General features: G+C 36.5%; 1 protein-coding gene across 1 annotated transcript in view; it reads left to right on the top strand.

Annotated features, from left to right (window-relative positions):
* SLC16A10 (solute carrier family 16 member 10) overlaps positions 1–21,160 on the top strand; it is a 65,156-nt gene that overhangs the window by 37,561 nt on the left and 6,435 nt on the right. The window contains exons 2-4 of the mRNA XM_083857164.1: positions 1,855–1,999; positions 5,000–5,438; positions 20,315–20,458. Coding sequence (XP_083713290.1) covers positions 1,855–1,999; positions 5,000–5,438; positions 20,315–20,458 — 728 coding nt within the window. The remainder of the gene's footprint in view (positions 1–1,854; positions 2,000–4,999; positions 5,439–20,314; positions 20,459–21,160) is intronic.

Below are 21,160 nucleotides of genomic sequence, written 5' to 3'. Positions count from 1 at the left end.
GATAAGTAAAAAGATGAGTGGTCTTGTAGAAGTTGGACTTCTTAGAAGCTTTGTAACTGGCTGGTCTCCAGGCTGTATGAGAGTATCTGCTCCCTCAGACTCCTGCTTACAAGCTGTGGTTTATATCAAGTCTTGTCCCATCAGTAGCCATCTGGGCTGTAACAGGGGACAGATCTCAGAGGAGTTGTGTCCTGCCACACCCAACATGCTCCTGAGATTCCTCAACTGCAAAGGAAGACTAGACTTTCTGTAAACTTAGTCTTTGCTGTTCAGGCACTGTCACTGGGTCTTTGTTCTTCTTAGTCTCTTGCGCTGTCCCTCCATACCCAGCTTGAGTTTTTGCTGCAGAGGTGCAAGGCTGGCAGGGCTGTCATATATGGGGTGGTTAGTTCTACACAGGAAATGGCCACAGAAGTACCTCCCTCTTTAGATTGTGCCTTGAAACTCTCTTATTTTATCATATGATCAAAAATTCCCAGTAAAACACATCCCTCCCTCCCTTCCTTCCCCAGACAGTTAAGCCGTGGTTTGTTGAGGGCATTGATTGTCCTAAAATAAAGGTTTTGTTTCTTGTACATTTCTGGTTTTCTCTAAACATCTATTCTCTTGTCTTTAATTTACAATGTAAACTCTTGGAAGAAACAAGTTTTTGCTTGTTGGTTTGTTTTTCTGTCTTCAGTGCCTTGCACAGTGAGATCTTAGTGGATGTGTAGGGCTCATTGGCACTTCAAGAGCACCATCTCCTAAGCCTCGGTAGTGGTAGATCTACTTGCAAATATGCTTCATTTAGTCTTGTGGTTATACACTTTTCCAGATAATTTTATTTGGCTTCATCACTGAATCACAATTGTTTATCTAACTATATCTTTAGAAAAGATATTCTAAACGAAATTCCAGTTGCACAGATTTAAAGCTCTTTCAGGTTGAGTTGTCCTGTCTTCTGTACAATTTGTAATGAAGCTAAAATATCTCCAATTAATTTTGAATTAGCAGCTTTTTCCACTTCCTGTTTAGTCCACTTTTTTCTCCATAAAGTTGGGGACATTTCCAATGTATATGTTACTATATATATATATATCAAACATATTAGTTGTAACTATTAGTTGTGCTAAAAAACGACTTGTGGCTGAAACTATAGTGTACTCACCTGAATCAAATCTTAACGATCAAATAAACCAAGTACAGTTTTCACAATATCTGTAAAGCTGGAGCAGTATCAAAAGTAGTGAATTTTTTCTATTATATATGGAAGTGGTTTTACTAACTCAATTTTGTTTACTAAAAAGTAAAATCATGTGCCTAATGCGTATATTACAATATAAAAGCCTAGTGTTGATTACTCAATATTGATGTTCAGTATGACCTACATTTAGTAATGAAGTTTAAAAATTATTAAATTTTTTTTCCAGTAAATGTACCTGTTTAAAGTCATTAAGGTCTAGCATTAAGTCAAGTGAAATTAACTAACTGATGTCAGAATGGATATGGATCCTCAAATGTATCTTTAATGATCTAGGCATCAGTTTGAATATTAGGTTAGTTACTAGACAATTGTCTGTGTGTTTATTAAAAAAAAAAAAGTAGAAGTAATAGCTACAAAAAAGTTAATCACATTCTTTGAGCTGATAAAATTTAAATTAGTTGATTATGTAAATTGTTAGACTTTTTTACTGTGTTAGGTAGATATATTTTAAGATGTAATTAAATGTTTTTAACATCGTTACCCAATTGCTACCCAATTTTTGTTCAGCAACGTAAAATGCCATGTGAAAACAAGTATTAACTGAAAGCTGAAATCTCTTGGTCTTCTAAAATATTGTCTTTTTTTTTTTTCTTTTTTTTTCTATTTTACAGCATGGGTGGGCTCTCTTTCTATGGGAATGGTCTTCTTCTGTTCCCCAATAGTCAGCATATTTACAGACCTCTTTGGCTGTCGAAAAGTAGCCGTTGTTGGAGCTGCAGTAGGTCTTGTTGGACTCCTTTCGAGTTCTTTTGTAAGGTAAAAAAATTAAATTCATAACTTTCAAAGTATTTTATCAATATTTTTAGTGTTGTAATGTTGGTCTAATCAACAGAATTATATTATCTGTAGAAAACTTGTTTCATATGGATTTGGTTTTGTCTTTCAAACTATGACTTGTGAACTTTCAACTTTAAAAAGTATTTTTAAAAATATGACGTTTATGAATAAAAACGAGAGTCCCTATTTAACAGGAACCACTGTGTACAGATATATTAACAGCAAGACTAGTGCTACAAGATCATCAGCATTTCCAGGATAAAGTTATATGTTTGTTTGATGTATATTGTGTTTTAACAAGTACATAAATGTTGTTGTCTTCCCTTCCTGCCTTGTCTCCCCTTAATTTTCTTTTGAAACAGTTTTAAAGGTGATAAAAACACAGTAGGGCCTCCAGGAAGCTGTTAAAGTTCTAGTGAAATTGGATGTTTTCTTCTGTTCTTACTGGCCAATTGCCAAACATGGAGATAGAGAAAACCTTGGTATATTAACTATTCTTAAGGCTTATTTGTTTTTTTTTTCTTCTAGTTTGCAATTAATTTCTATATTTATTTTCATCTTTTCATTTGAATGTAACTTTTGCAGAGTAAATCCTAAGAAAGTCAGGAATGACTGATTTGTTGGCTATACCCTGTAGAAGATGAGGAAATGGGAAATTTACTTAGTCACCATCAGAAATTGGTTAGTGAAGGTAGGGTGTAAAAAGTAGCAGGAAAAGAACCCAGTTATCTCCAGTTCTCAGACAATTATTTTCCCCACTCTTAGCAGAATAAGTATAGGAACAATCAAGCTACATTCAGATGAGCTTTCCACTTAGATGCAAATGTATTTATACAGGCAAAAAGCTTGTGAAAATGTCTTTTCTGTGCTTGTACTCTGAACCAGATGGATGTGAGCTGCTGTGATCTGAATGGTTAATCCTGGTGCAAATATTTAGCTTAATTCATTTTATTAAACAAACAAACAACCCCCCCCACTTCTTGTTATGTTTTCAGAAGCTTCTTACTAAATGTGAAGTAAAAAATAAAAGATGTCTTGGAAAAGTCTTTCTTCCTCCTTGCTTCCTATGTTGAGTGATAAATCCCAAACCCCCCTTGTCCTTAAAGATCATTCTTGTGTTTGTCTGATACCCAGTGGAACAAGGACACAGAAGAGACATGCCAAGAGCAAGTTGTTTTGCAAAGGCTTTAAAAATATTTCAGGTTAATTAAACTTTGAAGAGCATTTTGAGAGGTGAATTCTTGTAAGAGTACATGCCAGGTTGATATGTATACTTGCTGTTTCATTATGTTACTCATACTAAAATGATTTATGCCTGTGATGTTATCAGTTCATTAAATGAGTGTAGTTCAGATACAGAAGTCAGTGTTCTAGAAGTAAAATACTGTAAAGCAGACAAATGTTACCATGATCTACTGCTTTTGCATTGCACTAATTTCTTAATATGTATTTTATGTCTTGGGAAATGGAGATGTGTTTATAATGAAGGACAATATTTTAATATGCATATTGTGCTGCAGACTCTTTGAGTGAATTTACATATGAAAGCAAAAGTTCACTGTCTTCATTGTATAATGTTGCTCCTCTCCTTTTGTAACTTCTGATTTTATTTTTCCTGGTTATTTTCTATCAATAAAGGTAATAAGTATTTCCTCCTTATGTTGTTTCTGCTGGCTTATGTTGTGTATCATCAGTTAATTATTTTTTACAATAATACACAAAGCCAGAGTTCCTGGAGTCAGACCTTTGTTAGTCAAATACTATTATCTAAGAAGTTCTTTAATTGTATAGGAAGCTTGTGGAATCTATTTTTGTACAGAGGGATGCTGATAGGTTGCATCCTGTGAAGAAAAGCACTACATAAAGCATTCATGCTCCTTAAAAAAAAGTTTAAATTATTAACTGTTTTCCAGAGGTGTGTTAAAAGCAGGTATTAACTGATAATCCAAGAGGTGAGAGTTGATTGTAAACATAGCATTAAAAAAAATTATGTAAACTCTCATGTGCCATCTCAGAAAACTCATATAAAAATTTCTTGCACCTCACCTCCATCTGAATGTTAAAAAATGTTTTCTTTCACTAATACTACAGCACTAATTTAATTAATTATAGTGATGCTATTACTTCATACTTCTAGCATTTCTTCACAAGTACTTTTTACTGATGTCACATGTTTGTGATCAATTACAATGTCTCTGCTTTCTGTTGTAGAGTAAAGGGTAATAATGGTGAACTTCATGATGAAGATCCACCTTATCCATGAGATGAGATGTTTCACTCCTTATTAACAATTATTTTAGTTCTTTTTTTAGCATATTCAATATATGTATTGAAGCACTGAATTTAAAATATTTATTCAAAAGGAGACTATTTGTCTAAAAAATTAATACCCAAAGAGTTTATAATTTATTAATATTACATTACAAAATTTAGTCAGTATTTAAATATTTTATTTTTCAGTATTAATATTTGCCACTTTTGTTACTTTATAACATTTATACTTTCATAACTAACTGTTTACTTGATTTTTCTGGGTTTGTGAGAAGAGTTCAGTATTACATTTGAACTACTGGCACAGTGAAGAAATGTGTAAATCAAAGCAGCACAATTTTCTTCAGGAAAGAAAATCCGAAAACCCAGCAATGGTTGAACTTACATTTGTCTAATTTGCCCTGACAATGATTTTTAAAACTTTTTTTTAGTCACACTATCTGATGCAATTAAAATTGAATCCAATTTTTCTTTTTTAACCTGTTCAGTGAATTCTATGAAATTTTTCAGTGGAAGGAGATAGATAGATAGAATAGTTGCTGAATTAAGCTGATATAGTGCTATTCAACTATAAGTATATACAAACTCTTATTTACAGTAGTGAGTTATGTTGATTGATTGATTGTGAAACTTTGTTATTACTTCCAGGTGAATGAGCATGCACTGCCTTACAAAACACTAATGATTTGTTCTCTTCTTTTGGTGCAGCACCATAGAACCTCTGTATTTCACGTATGGGATCCTGTTTGCCTGTGGGTGCTCCTTTGCCTACCAGCCGTCCCTGGTCATTCTCGGGCAGTACTTCAAGAAGCGCCTTGGACTGGTGAATGGCATTGTCACCGCAGGCAGCAGCTTGTTCACAGTGTCACTGCCCTTCCTCCTGAGGGTCCTGATAGACTCTGTTGACCTGTACAACACCTTGAGGGTCCTCTGCATCCTCATGTTTGTTCTGTTCCTGGCCGGATTTACATACAAACCTCTTATTCCCAACACCAAAGACAAGGAGGGAGGAAAGAAGGGAAAATTCAAATTACCTCCTGCGAAAAAGATTTGCAATTTCTCAGTTTTCAAAGTTCTCAGTTACCGAATCTGGGCTTTTGGGATCCCAGCTGCACTTTTTGGATACTTTGTGCCTTATGTTCACTTGGTAAGTGCACATTTCTTCCTAAGTGTGCTGTGTTTGAAACCATATATACTTGCCTGCCTTTGTGTTATTGATTTAGAAAGCAATTTGTGATAGGAAGCCAGATTTAAACTGCAAGTTGTGTTGAGGAGAAACGCAAAATTTATTTGGATGTTGTCTCATTAAAAGAGTGCTTTAATCAGAAGTATTAGTTAAGCCAGTTAAAATCTTTGTTCTTTGTTCTCAATGCAAGGTTTAAAATACTTTAACCATGAAAAGAGAAATTTGAAAAATATTCTGTTCTATTTCAAAGAGAATTTTTTATTTTGGTACTCATCTGCATATGTTGCCAATGACACTTGTGTGTTTTAGAGGAAGTGTGAAAGGAGTAAATAATGGGAAACATGTTAGAAATGTAATTTTTCTTCCTTTGTATGGAGGTGTGCTCAAGTGTCAATTTTTAGGATCTACCGTATTCACCATTTTTAAGGTTTATTAAAAGGAAAATACCTGGATTTTTCTATCTCTCGAACTTCAGACTTGTAGTATAGCATTAATATAACTGCTCCTCTTACCTTGTCCCTCCCAGCTGCCAGGTGAGCTGCCTACAGCAGCTGGCAGAGCTTTGGCTTCTGGTGAAGCCAGATGGGGAAGATGTCAATTAGCCATTTCCTCTACACATAATAGAATTGTTTCCCTAGCAGTATTTTTTTTCTGTAGTACACTCCTTAACTAAGAAATTTAGGTGCAACTGGGAGATGCATGCATTTGTGTCAGGCTGGCTGACACACACTGCACTGCTTAAATGGTGAATTATTCTAGGACAGCTTGCTGGTGGTGCTCTCTAAACTGCAGTGGTGTAAACCAAAAGGCCTAAAAAGGAAAGAAGGGGAAAAAGCTCACAGTCTCCAATAAGATGCTGCTTTGAGACCATTACATATCCTCATATTAAGAGAATTACATATCCTCATATTAAGAGAATTTGATAGAGCATGGGCTACTAGAACTCAGTATGAAAGCAGAAGGGTCATTTTAATATTCATTATTCACCAGTGATAGAACACTGAGGTTAATGATAATATCTTTACTTCTGTCAAAAAACCTTAAAAGCTGTTTTTTATGCAAAATAACAAGTGGTTGTCACTGCTCACTGATAACTGGTTAGATTACTGACTCTGTATCAGATATTTATTTTTAAAATTACCTTATGGTGGCAGCTAATGTGTTTTGGAGCAGCTGTAAACAGACTTTTATTAATGGCAAGTTCTTAATCATGTAGATCTTACTGTATAACACTTCAAATTAGCCTGTTTCAAAGGATTATACAATCCAGATGATATCTTATGCTGTTTTCCAATAAGCTTTGTAGAGATGCTTTAAAATAAAACCGACTTCAGAGGCGTAGAAGTCAAATGTTCTAGAGCAAGCTATTGGATAGGTCACAAATGGTTCTTGACCCTTGCAGAGAACTGAAGAATAAGGCTATACAAGCAGTACAAGCAGGAACAAAGAACTTCTAAAGTATATTTATTGAACAAAGAGCTTGTGATTTTTTTTTAAGATGCTTGTATTGCTGCTTCCTGTTTATAAATCAGGCTAAAGCAGCTAGTTGGCTTGTAGAGAATAAAACTCCTTATATTGTACTACACTGTACTATATAATATTATAATAATGTAATTTTTCTTTCTATGGAGTGCTCTCACTCCTGTGGAGTGCTTTCCCCCCATCAGATCAGCACAAATTCTGCCTATGTAACAAATCTCTAGTATAGGAGAACAATTTGATTGAGGCTGTTTCTAATATAGTGTTTGATAACACTGTAAAACTTATTTCAGTGTAGTGTTAGAATCTAATATTTTAAAGATTGCCTCAAAATTATATGAAGATACTCTTTTTGCTCAGAGTTTCACAGAGACCATGATGCTTGAGTGTTTATACTATAGAATCTTCAATGGTAGACAGACACACGCTTTGTATGCCCCCTTGGAGAGGGGAAGCTTCAGCTCTTGGTAAAACTTAGACTGAATAATTTTTGTCAAAAGCCTTCCCTGAAAACCCACAAGTTTTCATTTTTATTTACTTGTGTCTAAATAATTAATTTGACTTAAAGTCCCTGTGGATCTGTATCTGAGAAAGAGACTAAATCAGTGTTTATGAAGGTACAGGATGGATTGTGCCCTTCAACACAGATACTTCAGCTCAAGTAGACAGCTCTGGATATTTTTTATTGTAGTTTTGTCTGCTTTTGATAAAAAAGCCACACTTTGTGTTCTTCCAGAAGTACATGGAAGTATGTACTTACAAATAATTCAAAGGCTATGAGAAAAAATACAGTTTTTCAGTGGTACATCTACAAAACCATAGACTACTTTCCTCAGCTTTTGCTTCATTGTTGCTTCATTGTTTATTGTATTTTTAAAACTGTAGCAATACTGGAAAAGGGAAATGATCCTTAGACAAGTGATAGCTTTTGTTATACTAAAATTCTTGCATTTTTCCCTGTGTTAGGGGTGGTTGACAGCAGCCAGACTGTTAGGCAGGGGCATGCTGGTTGGTTACAAGTGCCTTAAGAAAAACATACTTAGATAGTGAATGTCATGCCCTCTGACATGGTACCTGCACTCACCAAGTCCCATTTTTCCCACCTGGAAAGACAGCTTCTGCCAGAATGGCTGCATTTGACCATGAGGTGAAGCACAGGTGGCACAGATGCTGCAGGTTGGGGTCCTTGTGTGTCACTGCTCAGCCTGTGGTGGCTGGGGGTACAGGCTGGCTGTGCTGCAGTCACTGTCTGCCAGCCTGGCTCTGCTCTGGAGCTCCTGAGGTCCCAGCCAGGGTCTCTGTGTGCTTCTGTGCCATCCCTGCTCTCTGTTCATCCCTCTTGCATTTTCTGAAGCCTGCTGGAAAGGAGAATACATGCTGTGACCCCTGTAGTAAAAAAGAAGTAAAAGCAGTTTTGGGCTTTGAAATAGCAGAATGAGCCAAGTCTTTGTGATTTAACTCTCTGCACTTTATTTGCTATGTGGAGTAAAAGGTCTTAAAGCCAAAGAAACAACCTGCTTATTAAGTAGGCTCTAATTAAAATTAAATGCACTAACAAATTGATTATATGGCATGCTAGATAGGCACTGGTAACTCATGCCAGCTCCTTGACATGGATCCTGAGTGATAGGTATCAGGCATCAGATTCTTTTTGGCTCTTGCAGGGAAGAACCAAAAGGGAGAGCTTTTCTTATCCCAGTTTAATTGGTGTCAAATTCCATTAATAGGTGTTCCATTACGTGTAACTTGGGAATTGGGTTGAGATAAAAACTATAAATAAATTTTGACTCAAATTTGTTACAAGCTTTTAGTGTTAATTGAGATTGTTGAAGAACAAACCGATAAGTCATAATATTATTAAATAAAATGGTTGCTATTCTGTCTATTTTTAAACCAGTCCAAACTAGTGACTGAGATTTTATTTTTTTTTTTTTTTGGTGCCTCTCTAAAATAGGCAGACAGACAAGTAAAATCCTTGCTTAGTCTGTTTTGGTTTAAATTGTGAATTCATAACAGCAATCTGTAGAATTAGTGGAAAGTGCTCTTTCCAAGTGTTTTTAGTAAGGACTGTCTCTCAAGGAAATGAAGTATATTTGAAAGAAAGTATACCTAGTCTCTGTGGCACTTGTCCTGTGCTTGTTTTGACAATAAATAGAGAACTTCTGTTTTGCAGTCTGATGTTAAGAGCTTAGTGTTGTTCTCTTACCCTGAAAAAAATATTTACTCAATCAGGATCATGCATCCTTAATTCTTAGGAGCTTGTTAGGTCATTTCTGTTAAAATTTGATACAAGGTCACATGCTTGGTAGCCTGCAAGATGTGGTTGTCTTTTGTGCTTTATTTAGCAAGGTGAAAGAAATACTGCTTAAAATGGATGTTGTCACTGCCTGGTCTTCTCTAAGCAGTGACTGAAGTCATTACCAGGTTTCAGTATGAATTTAGGAGAATATTAATTATGACACACTTACAGAAAGGGGCCCAGTATTGTGTTATTTTGATGTAGCAGTATTCAGCCACTATGAGGAATACTACTAAGACTGATAATATCATCTTAATACTTTCAGTGCAGTGTTTCAGTTCTGTAGTAATTTGTCTTGGGGTGTTTAGAAGTATGGCTTGATTTAGCAGTTACTTTTATTAAATGCCTCTTGTTGATCATAGGTCCTGCCTTATTTTTATAGTATTTGACACCTTGCAGGATGAAAAATTTGAATTTAACAACCAAGTAGTTGAAAAAAAAAGTGTACATATGTATGTGTTCTACTTTAAAAAAAAGCAACTGGATGGTAGATAATGCAATAAAAATGTGTCCTGATAAAGTTTACCCTTTCTAAGTTTAAATATTTGTTATGAAGAAAATGCTCCTAAAGAATGACTAGATATATTTGAAAATTAGGCTTATGGTTTAAATATGGCTGCAGGCTTGTATATAAAGCTACCCATTAATTGATATGCAATGTGAAAGTTACTATAACACTGACTGTCTTCTTAAAACTTCAGAGTAGCTCAGGAAAAAGATTTCAGTATTTCTCACCTTGCTATTATTGTTGCAGACTATTTCTTAATTTACTCTTAAATCTGGCTTTTCCTTTGATGTTTATCCATGCTCATATTCCACAATGGGTACATAGTTGCATATGTAGAGATTTTTGGGTAGCAGTAGCTATGTGGAGTGGAGGTGTTCTCTGTCTGCTTGCTTCATGTTTAAGAGTTGAAAAAATGGTTTGTGTCTAAACATTTTTTCCAACAACTTTCTTTGTCTTGGTAAGTACTGGACTTAATGTCCTCCATAAATAGATGCTGAAGATTCAATGCCTCATTGCTTCTCTGAAATCTGCATGTGCCAGGAATAGGCTCATCTAGACCTTCAGAGAACAGGGAAGTGACAGTGCAGACCTCATGCTCAGGGAAAAAAAATGTAGATACTTCTGCTGAGAAAAAATATCACTTTGGACTCTGCTCTAAGATTCTTGGAAAAGAAAATGCATCTCAGAATGAAAAGTAGAGATGCTTCCAAGCAATTTTATTCATGAGAGAGTCGAGAAGCCGGTTAGAGTTGCTGTAGAGTACATGTTAGTCAAATGAACTTTTTCATGCATATAAACAAACTCATTTTCTTGGCTGCATCACAAAATCAGACAACTTGGATAAATATTAGTCTGTCCTCTGGGTGGCTGTGTCTGTCTCCAAATCTTGTGTTTGTCACTTTGAAGTTGCTGAGTCTAGTGCTATGCCCACATAGTCTGTCCTTGGACAAAAAGATAGTGCTGTCTGCTGGTCTATGCTTTCTGTCTTTTGCTGGAACATCCATTTTGTTCCTGCTCTTTAGATAAGAAAAGAAGTATTTTTCACTTTAGAAACATCATAATTTACAGGAGGACTTGCTGATATGGATTAGAGCTGATGCAGACTTTTTTTGCCAGATCTGATTCCTCCCCCTCACCTTCTGATCTGTAGTGTAAGTTCTGTCTTTTGTGTGATTTAACTGTTCTACGACTACTTTATCACCTTGGAGTACGTTTTTAAATTGAGCCTTGAGGATGACTTGGCCTTCAGCTCTGTTCTTTATGAGCCATATATTTTGGCTTGTCTCTGCCCATTTCTCACTCTCTATCAGTGATGTGCCTTTTCTTTGTTAATAAGAGATCAGATTCTGCTGTGCAAATTCAGTGTGTTTGAACCTTTGCCCCCTAAAATATGTGCCAATAGAAACTGTTGTCTTGTGCAATCGGCTTGAAGAAATGAAGAGCCAAGTTCTTGTGAGATCCTCTGTAGTTACAGTTTTCACAGGAACTTATCTGAAATTCTTGCTCTGTAATTCGAAAGCTGTATTTACTTCTGTATACTCTGGAAGTTTCTGAAACTTATTCAGGACAAAATATTCTATCTATTCTGCCTATTAAGAAAAATTGACATTTTCCACTTGTAAACTACACCTTCCCCAGGCAAAAGCTTTGGGTCATTTGGAAGAATTATACTGGAAAAATATAAAGGGGGTATAGAAACCACCTAAGATTCTTCAGGCAGATCTGAGCTGCTGTATTGGGATAAGCTACAATAGTCAAGATGAATCTCACTGCAGTGTTTGATGTTCTGTCCAACAAGACCCTAATCATCATCCATAACATTTCTTACAAATTATTCTGGAACTCCTCAAGTCTCCCCTGAGGGGAGAACACACTGATGTTGTGTTCCCTAAATGTTGTTAGATGTGACACCTCTAAATTACATCTCCTCATTTGAGAAATGAGGTTTTAGCTTCTGCCCTTGTCCACGGACCGTGGCAGTGGCTCTGTGTTCTCTGCAGTGGGAGACCTGCCCAAGGAGCCATAGTAGAAAGGCTTTACCTTGCAATTTGTGAAGCTGTTCAGGTTTTTCACTGTGTGTAAAGTCCTAATCCTACACCTCTCTCCTCCCTTTAATTCTTGTGCTCCTGGATTCCACAGTGGAGACAAATGGAAGCGCAGAGATAAGTTTTCCTCTGTCTGAGGGCACAGCTTGGTGAAGAGTCTGATGTATACTCTAAGGACTCTAGTAACCAAAAATCTCTCAGCTTTAATATACAAAGTCTGCATATCCAGAGTAAAGTGCATACACATAATACATCTTGTAAAGCAATAACACATCAGGTCTTGTAAGGTAAGTAGTGTCTGTTTTGTGAACCACCTGTATTATGTCATAAATTTGCTACTTTTAGAATGTTGTGTAAAATAATGCTGAATATCCACTGGGTGTATTTGGATATTTTTTTTTTATTCAAACTGGAAGAAACCAGCCTCCATCACTCCATTCACTTGCTTTTATGGGCTGCTATTCAAGAAACTTCTTCATTTCTTCAAATCTCCTCATCAGTCATTTGTCTGAAGTCTACCATGTCTTATTTCCCAGAATCTGCTGTTAGTCTTGTAATGGTAGGAAAGTATCTTTTAAATTATGTCTAGTAACTAGCTGTAACTGTGTATCAAACAGATTTCTCTATACTGTAGGTATTCTAAAAAAGTTAAAACTAATTATAGCTGTTAGTTTTAGCACTATTACCTTTCTCATCCACTTAATCTATAGTATTTCTTTCTCCAATGGAAGACTAACTAGACACTGGTTTTGTAAAGGTTTGATGTAATTATTAAGCAGATATCTCTGAGACCCAGACTCTTCAGTGGCTCCCCATGCTTTACTTGCTTTTCTAATCTTTGCATTTATCTCCCTTCAGATCTCAACATCTGCTGCAGTTTGACTGCCCAGGTTAGTGAAATTTTCCCCCTTTATCCCACTTCTATTTCCCATTTCTCTCATTATTCTGTGCACCCATTTCTTTTCCAGTACTCCTTAATGTTGACCTGGGAGTATTTATTCTTGGTTAGATCATCCACTTTGGACATTGGGGTGGTGGTGGGAAAAGAAATGAATTATTTCTTACTTTATACTTGTAATTGCTATTGAAAGCATATTTTAGATATGTTTTTCAAATAAGTAGTGAAGACAAATAAATAATATAGGTACAGAAAGAATAGAAACAACAACAAAAAAAATAAATCTAAGGTTTTCTGGGGTTTTTTTTAGAAGTAAAAGTAAATGAATTTAAAAAAAAAAAAATAGGTAGCAGGTATGCTCAGGTACAAACTATGTGGTGACCCTGAAGGGTAAGAGCAAAGCAGTCTTCCTCATGTCTGTGCAATACTGGCAGGTTGAAAGGTCTGAGTTTCATTGTGATTTCCTTTGTATCTGTCTCTAACAGCATACTACCTCATGTATACTCTGGCATAGTACAAACTATTCTGATAGTAGATGGAGTGTACAGCTCAAACTCAGAGTAAATTGCAAAGTGTTTTATCCTTTTTAAAAAAGTTTTAATGTTATTTTAATGGTAAACTCAAAATCCTGTCTTTGGACGCTTTAAGCATCTTCACTTGAACTGAACTCTTCAAACTCTTCACATGCTCAGAATCCTGAGATCACAGCTGGTTTTGCCCTGCTGTCCTCATACAAAGTAACAAACACTCATTGCCAAATTCCTTCACTCATATACAGACCTCCTTTTGTGTCCAGTTCCTGCTCCTGGAAGAGCTGTATGGCTAACGTCTTTACTTTTGAAGTCCTGTTCAGACTTGTGAATATCTCACCATGTGTTTTGAATCTTCTGTTGAGGAGATCTCAGAACCTAGCTCTTTATATTTGATTGTAGCAATTGTCAAGGTCTGAGCTATTTTTCAGGTTCTTTTCTGATGATTGAGTTAAATTTTTCATTACTACCGAGTGAAATATTTCCTAAAAAAGGGAGAAGTGGTTTTGGATTGCTACAGGTAGGGGAAAAAAAAGGGAGCATAAATATATATATTCTGAGTAAGGACTATAGCTCTGTGTAAGGAGGAGGAGACTATCATTGTCATCTTTTCCTCAGGATTTAAATGACAATTTGATTCAATTTCTCAAGGCCCTGATGCAGTAGATACTTGGCAGTGTGTTTAGGACTGTCTTGAAGAATTGAGACAATTGAGAGCTTTCTTCTGTTCCCAGGAGAATGAGTCAGGTGCTTCACCCAGGTTTGTGAAAGCTGAGGGCATTATGATTATGACCATGTCCACAAGTAGATCTCTGATACTGACATGCTATGGATGCCCTGGGAATTCTGTGGTGGTTGAACAGAGGTTTAAGAATCTGGTTGGATTTTACTTGCCTAGGTCCTGTGGTTTAAGGAGTCTAATTTTGAAGATGTGATATAAGAAGCACAAATGCTGTTGTTGAGCAAGGACATCAACCCCTCTTAGGGATACAACAGTAGCATTGTACAGTATTTGTACAGGATATCCTAACCCATTGCTTTGATATTCCATAATTTCTTAATCATAGTATATAATATAATGTGCTTGGTTTTAATTAAATAAGTTGTAAACTGATAGCATTTTATTGTATTAGTAAATGCCACAAAGATTTGAAAAGAATGACTTAAGTTTTTACAAGTGCAATGTAAGTGGCGACGTTAGAAAATTGCTTCCTTTAGTCATAGGTTTCCTGTTAATCAAATGTGCAGCAGAGTTTTACCAAGCTAGACCTAAATTAAGAGGTTTTGAGTTGTAACAGTAAGTATGTATCTGTGACTATTCTAAGACATCCATCAAATCACTTTGGGAATCACAGCAAATAAGACTTGGAGGTATGCTGGTACTTTATTCAATTTACTCAGGTTTTTTTTTTTTTTTTTTTTGTTTTTGTTTTTTTTTTGTTTTTTTTTTTGTTTTTTTTTTTTGAGTGCCAACTTACTTTGGTGTAGGACCTTTTAAAATAATTATTTAAAAAAAATCTTTATTGTAAGTCATGCTTATCGAATTTGTTTGTTGCAAGGTCTTTCTTTTGGATTCTGTACACATGGTCCATGTAATAATGAGTAACGAACAAAACAGGACATAAAAATTAGCTGAGGCCTTACTGTTACTGAACAGTATGAAAAGGTCATGTCATGTCCTGAATTTATGTATTTTATTATTCTTGTATTAGATATTTATGCTAAACTGGCTCATAAGAATTACGTTTGAGAGAATTCTTAAATGCTGGCCAAAGTCAAGATTTGTTACATCTGCCCTTCCCTCTGTGGGCAAGGTTTGCTACCTACTATGTAATAGAGAGAAATTAGAGAAATTAGGGTTGTTTGTTTTCTTTTTTCTCCTCACAAATCTGTGTTGGTCCTTAGTTTTCGATGCTACCTGTTAGATGTTTAAAAATAGTTCTGGTGTTATTCTGGAAATTCAAATTAATATGATTGACCTGTAACGCTCTAGGATGTCCTGATAGTAGCTGATTTTGGACAGAGTTGAGATTTGAGAGTAAAGTAGGCCCTGGAAACAAAGCTTTAGACCAAAAGAAACAGAACTGAGACTGTAAAATATGGATTGTAGTCACAAATAGGAATAATTTTTTTTTAATTATTTAAAAGGGTAAGTTTTATCCAACAATTTAACTCTCATCCCTTGTGTACATAACACTTCACTTCTTGAGGATCCCTGACTTTATTTTGCATCCTTTTGCTCAGTCACTGTGAGCTTCAAAAGATCTGTGTGTACCTTATCTGTCTTGCTGCTGCAACTCAAGCCACACCAAGGCACTGGTTTCTTTCACATGCTCTTTAGGATAGCACTAACAGCTCTGAGATTTAAAAAAGTTGTTATTATTATAAGCATATGGCTTCAGGACTTGCTATTTGTTGGAAAAAAAAACCCCTCAAGATTATTTTAACTGTGTAATTGTCAGCCTTGGGTATTTCTGAATTTTTAATGCTTAGTGTTTTTATGCTAAATAGGCTTAACAGTTAACCTGTTAATTGTTGTGTTCAGTTTTACTTAAGAAATTCAGATTATGTTTGTTTTTAATCCTCATGATGTACGAATTATTCTGCTTTACTCAGTGGAATAAGAGAAAATTTCCTTATTGGCGTGTAGTGAATCGCCTTGTTTATTTAATTTTTTCCTTGTTCTTTACAGAGTTTAAATTGACAAAAGTTAAAAAGTACCACTGTTGGAGCAAGTGTGTAAGCAGGAATTGTTTGAAAATGTGTATATGCATATTTATCACGTGAAGACACTTAGCTATAGTAATATTTCATAGAAATTATCTCAGGATATTGGTGCTCCCTTAAAAATTGATCCAGCTTAGGTATTAATAATGCTATTTCTGTCTCTTAACATGAAGATCATTTTTTCTGTAGAAGTGAGTTGCTGGCTCATTTTGCTGGTTTTTTGCTCACCAGTAAAAGTTTCTTTGGTGGAGTCTGGGCTAGAAATGTATTTGCCTTAAATGATCTTCCTGGTGCCCGGTATTATAAAGCTTACTGGCAACCAAGTTTCTTTTTCTGTTTCTCAACCCTCCTTACCCCCCATTTTTGTGGTGAGTCCATATGTTGGAGAATAAACAGTGACTTATCCAGAATTACTATATGCTCTGCTTTTTAGCACTTTCTGAAACTTCCTATCATCCAAGACAATTCACTGCAAAGAGATCACCAGTCCTGGCTACAGTGTTGATCCAGCTGATGGGATGGTGAGGCTGCCATCTGGGCTTGGTGGGGCTACTTCTCTCTGGCCTGGAGAATAAATTGCATAGAAAGTGAGAAAGTTATGCACAGTCTGTGCTTGTAGACCATCCTGGAAATGGGTTTCAGGGCTCTTTGGTCCTGATTCCACCCTACAATCCATAGTGGCTTCTTGACCTTGTTCCTGTGGTTGCACTGTTCTGTTATGCTTATCTCCAGGAGCCAGAACAAGGACATTTGTCCTGGAAAAGTGCTGCCCTACCTTTGTATGGCCCTCTTCTTCAGCCACACACACTGTTCTTTTTCACAGTATGTTATTGCCAACAATCCTCAATTGGCTCCACAGCTATCTGGCTATCAGTGTTTGAGACATGCACATGAGCCCTCTTATCTTCTAGGCTTCTACACCCCCTGCACTCTTTCAGAAAACTTAATTTGGAGCAGTTAATAATATTTCTAGTATACAAATGGTACCAGCAGTACTCTCTAAGCATCGCTTTTTATCCTTATGCTTTTTTTCAGTGAAACTGTCAGACAGCAGGTCTTGCATCAGTAATTGAAGGAAATGGTGGTTTTAATGTGCTCAGAGTTTCCTAGGTTATATATTGCCATTGGCCATCTCTTTTGGTCAGACTATTGCATTTAACCTACTAAAGCTTTGCTTGATTGGGAATCCCCAGAATGGATAATACCTGGGAAGAAAGTGGTTGACAGAATGAGTTCTTACTAGTTCATAACCACTTCTTTCAGATTCAGGTTCTTTGTGTTTGGAAAAAAAGGAGCTATGGCTTTGCTTGGATTGATGTCTTTGATTTTCTGTGTGAACATAACTGAAATGTGTGTGCAGTGAAGGGAAGGTCTTACCAAAACCTGGGTCCTGGCTGGTTGGAGAGAGGCCAACCAAAACTGTATATCAGAAAGCATTCCAGCCACTAGCAAGTAGCTGGTATTTCTTCTAGTCTTATTCTAGCAGTAATGAGAATTTGGACAACAAGACCTGTGTGTGTCACCCTGACAGAAGAGAGCACAGGTGTAAAGGAGAATGCTGATGCCAGGGATGCATTCAGTTCTGGTCTCTGCTGTCTATATATCTTTATTTGCAAAACTGGATTGTACAAGGATAAATTATATTTTTAAGTAATGAAGAAGCTGTGCTACCCTGGACTGTAACTTTGCCTGAGCTAACCAGGTCTTTTCTACATTTGGAAAAATCATACCTGCAATTCAGTATGCACACAGCCCTGAGTGAAGAAGCAGCTGTGTAACTGAGAACAGGCACAACACACATTGAAATTCTTTGCCCTTTTTGTGGCTGGGTCCCCATTTGGCTGCTGTAGACAATGCCTGAAAAGTCATATAATTCTGTATAGTTGTGCAGTGAGGAGAGCGTTAATGCCTGAGGATGTTCACAAGCAATTGCTCATTGTAGGATTTTTGAGTAGTTCTAACAGCTAAAAAGCTGTGGAAATCTGAATCTTTCTTGATCTACTTCATGGATATATTTAACCTGTTACTCTTAGATTACTGAATTGGACCTGAATCACTGTACGTTCAGACACTGTATTTTCAGACAGCTAATACAGCTTACAGCTGCTGCTTACAGCTTACTCAGTGACTGTGTCACTGAAGATTGAATATGCTGTTTAGAATCTGAGCATCAGCTCTGAGAGATCAGGCCAGATTGCTCAGGGCTTTGTGCATTTGGTCCTGAAAAACCTCCAAGGAAGGAGACTGAACAAGCTCTCTGGACAGCCTATGCCACTGCCTTCCTGAGGGAGAAAATTCTTATATCTAGTTGAAAGCTCTCTTTAAGGTTGTGGTGTGCTTAAGAGTAGTGGAAGCAAGAAACAAACCCACCCCAAAACAAACCAACAACTAATTTAGATATTTTAAATTTGGGATGAGTAGTGGTTATTTTCTTGCTTAAGGAGTTAATTGAACCAATATTTTCCCTCCTTGATCAGAGTGGCAGCATGTGCTGCTTTGAGAAATCCAGTTACTCAATTGCAGGTGCAGGGTTAATGGTTATCTAGATACAGAGCTTTATCTTGCCTCTTGAAAAGCCTCCAGGGAGGGGATGGATCAGGCATGCTGATTAAACAATCTAGAGGCTGCAGAAACCTGGAAGTAGAACAGGTGACAAAAATGGCAAAGAACACCTTGGCTTCTCTTGCCAGCTGGGCCAGCAGGTGTTGACAGGCACATAAAGGTAGGGGTGGGAAAACTGTCAGCTTTTCCTTTTCTCACTTTTGGCACAAAGGGAATAAGTAGAACAGCTTATCTTTTATGTTTAAATGTCATTTCAGATGAAAAATTGCATCAGATTCTGTTCTCAAATGTGTCTTACAAAGCAAAGGAGAAAACAGAGCAAGCACCCGTCTTCAATTGAAGTTAGAAGCTTTTCTTTAAAACTAGAATAAATCTCCTTGTTTTTTTTCTTTCTTAAAAAATCAGTTATATTGGACAAATTAATATTAGGTTTAATAGGCTTTCTGTGACATGTAAAAAAACCTCAACAGATTTTATACTTAAGAAAATGGCTCTTACTCAGCGAGTCCTATTTTCTTGTTGGACGAAAGGGCTCTGCTTGTATAGTAACATTCTGGCCAGGAAAGAATTAAGACTATTTTGCTCTAGAAGTATTTACTAAAATGGAACCTTTTCATTTTATAGCTAAGAAATGAAGGGGTCTCTGGTTTGAAGTGATATCAGCCTGTGGTTACCTTGTCCCTCAAATGTTCTTACTACATCTTTACTTAAAATCACTTACTTTCTTCTGTTTGCACTTTCACATCTCTGGACTTTTACTTGTTTTTACTTGTTTTACTTTTCTTGTTTGGAATTACTTATGAACATGGAGATTGCAGGACTGTGCAAATGATTTCTACATCTTCTAGTGCCCACTTTGGCACATTTGGTCTTGCCAAACATGTTCCAAAAAGCAATAGTGCAAAAAAATCTCTTGTGGGTAATTTTCTGGTGTTTGGGGATGATTAAAAAAAAAAAAGTCAAACCAAAAACCACAGCAAAAACCACCAAAAAATCACATTGGAAGTAGAGAGAATATTAAAAAATCCAAATCCATCAAGCATGTCTGGTGATATATATATTTACCATGACTTGAAAAGTTGTAATTACTGGCACTGGTAGTTCATCCTGTTGTGGTTGATGGTCTGCTGTCAGAAGCATCAGTCTGTTGCTTTAGTGTTGCTTTAGTTCTTCAAGCTGAAGTGGCTGATAAATCATTCCTCCAGTCTGCCCTGTTCATTGCTGCTGTAGTTGCACCCTCTCGTGGGACTGTTTGCTGTTGTGTTTGGCACTGCAGCTGGCTTCTGCCCCTCGTCCTCGTTGGCCCTGGACATCATGGATGCTGGGATGAGACATTCTGGAGGGCCTCTTCTACTTGCACTGTCTGGTCTCCAGCTCTCTGCTTCTTGTTCCTGCCCTGAGATATGTTGCAAGCTTGGTAGCCCCTGAGGCTTCTGTGTCACTTTGAATCTATCACTAGTAAATGAAGAGTGGTTGGAGAGAACACTTCTAAGTTATCTTTTTTTAATTTTTTTTTTTTAATTTTTTTTTTATATTATTAAGCAGAGCCTTCTTGTTTTCCTGAATTAGGTTCATTCATTGTGGATAAAGCAACAACACGTTTCAGATTGTTTTTATTGTGTCACACTAAATACTGCGTTTTAAAAATCTGTAAAAGCAGAGTAAGTCAGATGACCATTTGTAGCTGAGTTTTTAAGTCCGAGATAGACAGATGACTTCTATGTGACTCAAGTTTTCCAAGGTCTATCTTTTTAATTCTAAAGCAAATTTGTTTTCTCTTTTTAAACAGATGAATCATGTAAAAGACAGATTTGGTGACAGCGTGCCAGAAGAAGTTCTTCTGCTGTGTCTAGGCATTACTTCAGGAGTTGGCAGATTGATCTTTGGCAGAGTTGCAGATTATATTCCTGGTGCAAAAAAAATTTATTTACAGGTATGTCTTTATTGATTCTATATTCCTTCCAAACTGTAGATTCTAAAGGATTTGATTTCGGGTAATTATAAGTAAGCAAAATTAATAAGTAAGCAAAATGAACTGATTGGAGATTCAAATTTGAGAAGTTTCAGAATTCTAGTAAACTCAGTGTATGGGTTTTGACACTGGGAGCCTTTGGTGCAAAGTTTATGAATCTCTGATTTTTGTTTTTCGTGCTAAGAAAATGTCTGTTTCCTGCTGGCTGTTTTCAGCTGGAAATGAAAGAAATTACTGTTCATTAGCATGTGAGTGAGAGCCTTTGGGGATTCTCTAGATTCTGCTTTCTCTGTTTTATTCCAGATTAGGATTTCATAACAGTTTTCCCCAGATAGGGGAAAAAATTAAGCCGTGTTTCTCTGTTAAGGATTTTGGATCTCTTGATCTCTGACAAGCACCAATTTGATGTCAAATATGTTCTGTGCATAGTACACAGGGACACACAGCCATGGCAATATGAGATGTGATTAGTTGAGGAGATTTGCAGAAAGAATCCCAGAAATGTTGAAGCTTGGAGATGAAGGAGGATATACACTACTTTCCCTCCATGCTCCTAAATGATTTTTTTTGAGAAACTAGCAGTGCTGGTGTGCTATTTTGGAAAAGCTTTAGTTCACTTTCCTATTGGCAACCACGAGGTGCTCTCCATTTGGTCTCTTAAAA

This window comes from Zosterops lateralis, assembly GCF_965231275.1.
Source record: "Zosterops lateralis genome assembly, chromosome: 3".
In the NCBI taxonomy this organism is placed as follows: Eukaryota; Metazoa; Chordata; class Aves; order Passeriformes; family Zosteropidae; genus Zosterops; species Zosterops lateralis.
This window is presented reverse-complemented; position numbering and strand designations above follow the sequence as displayed.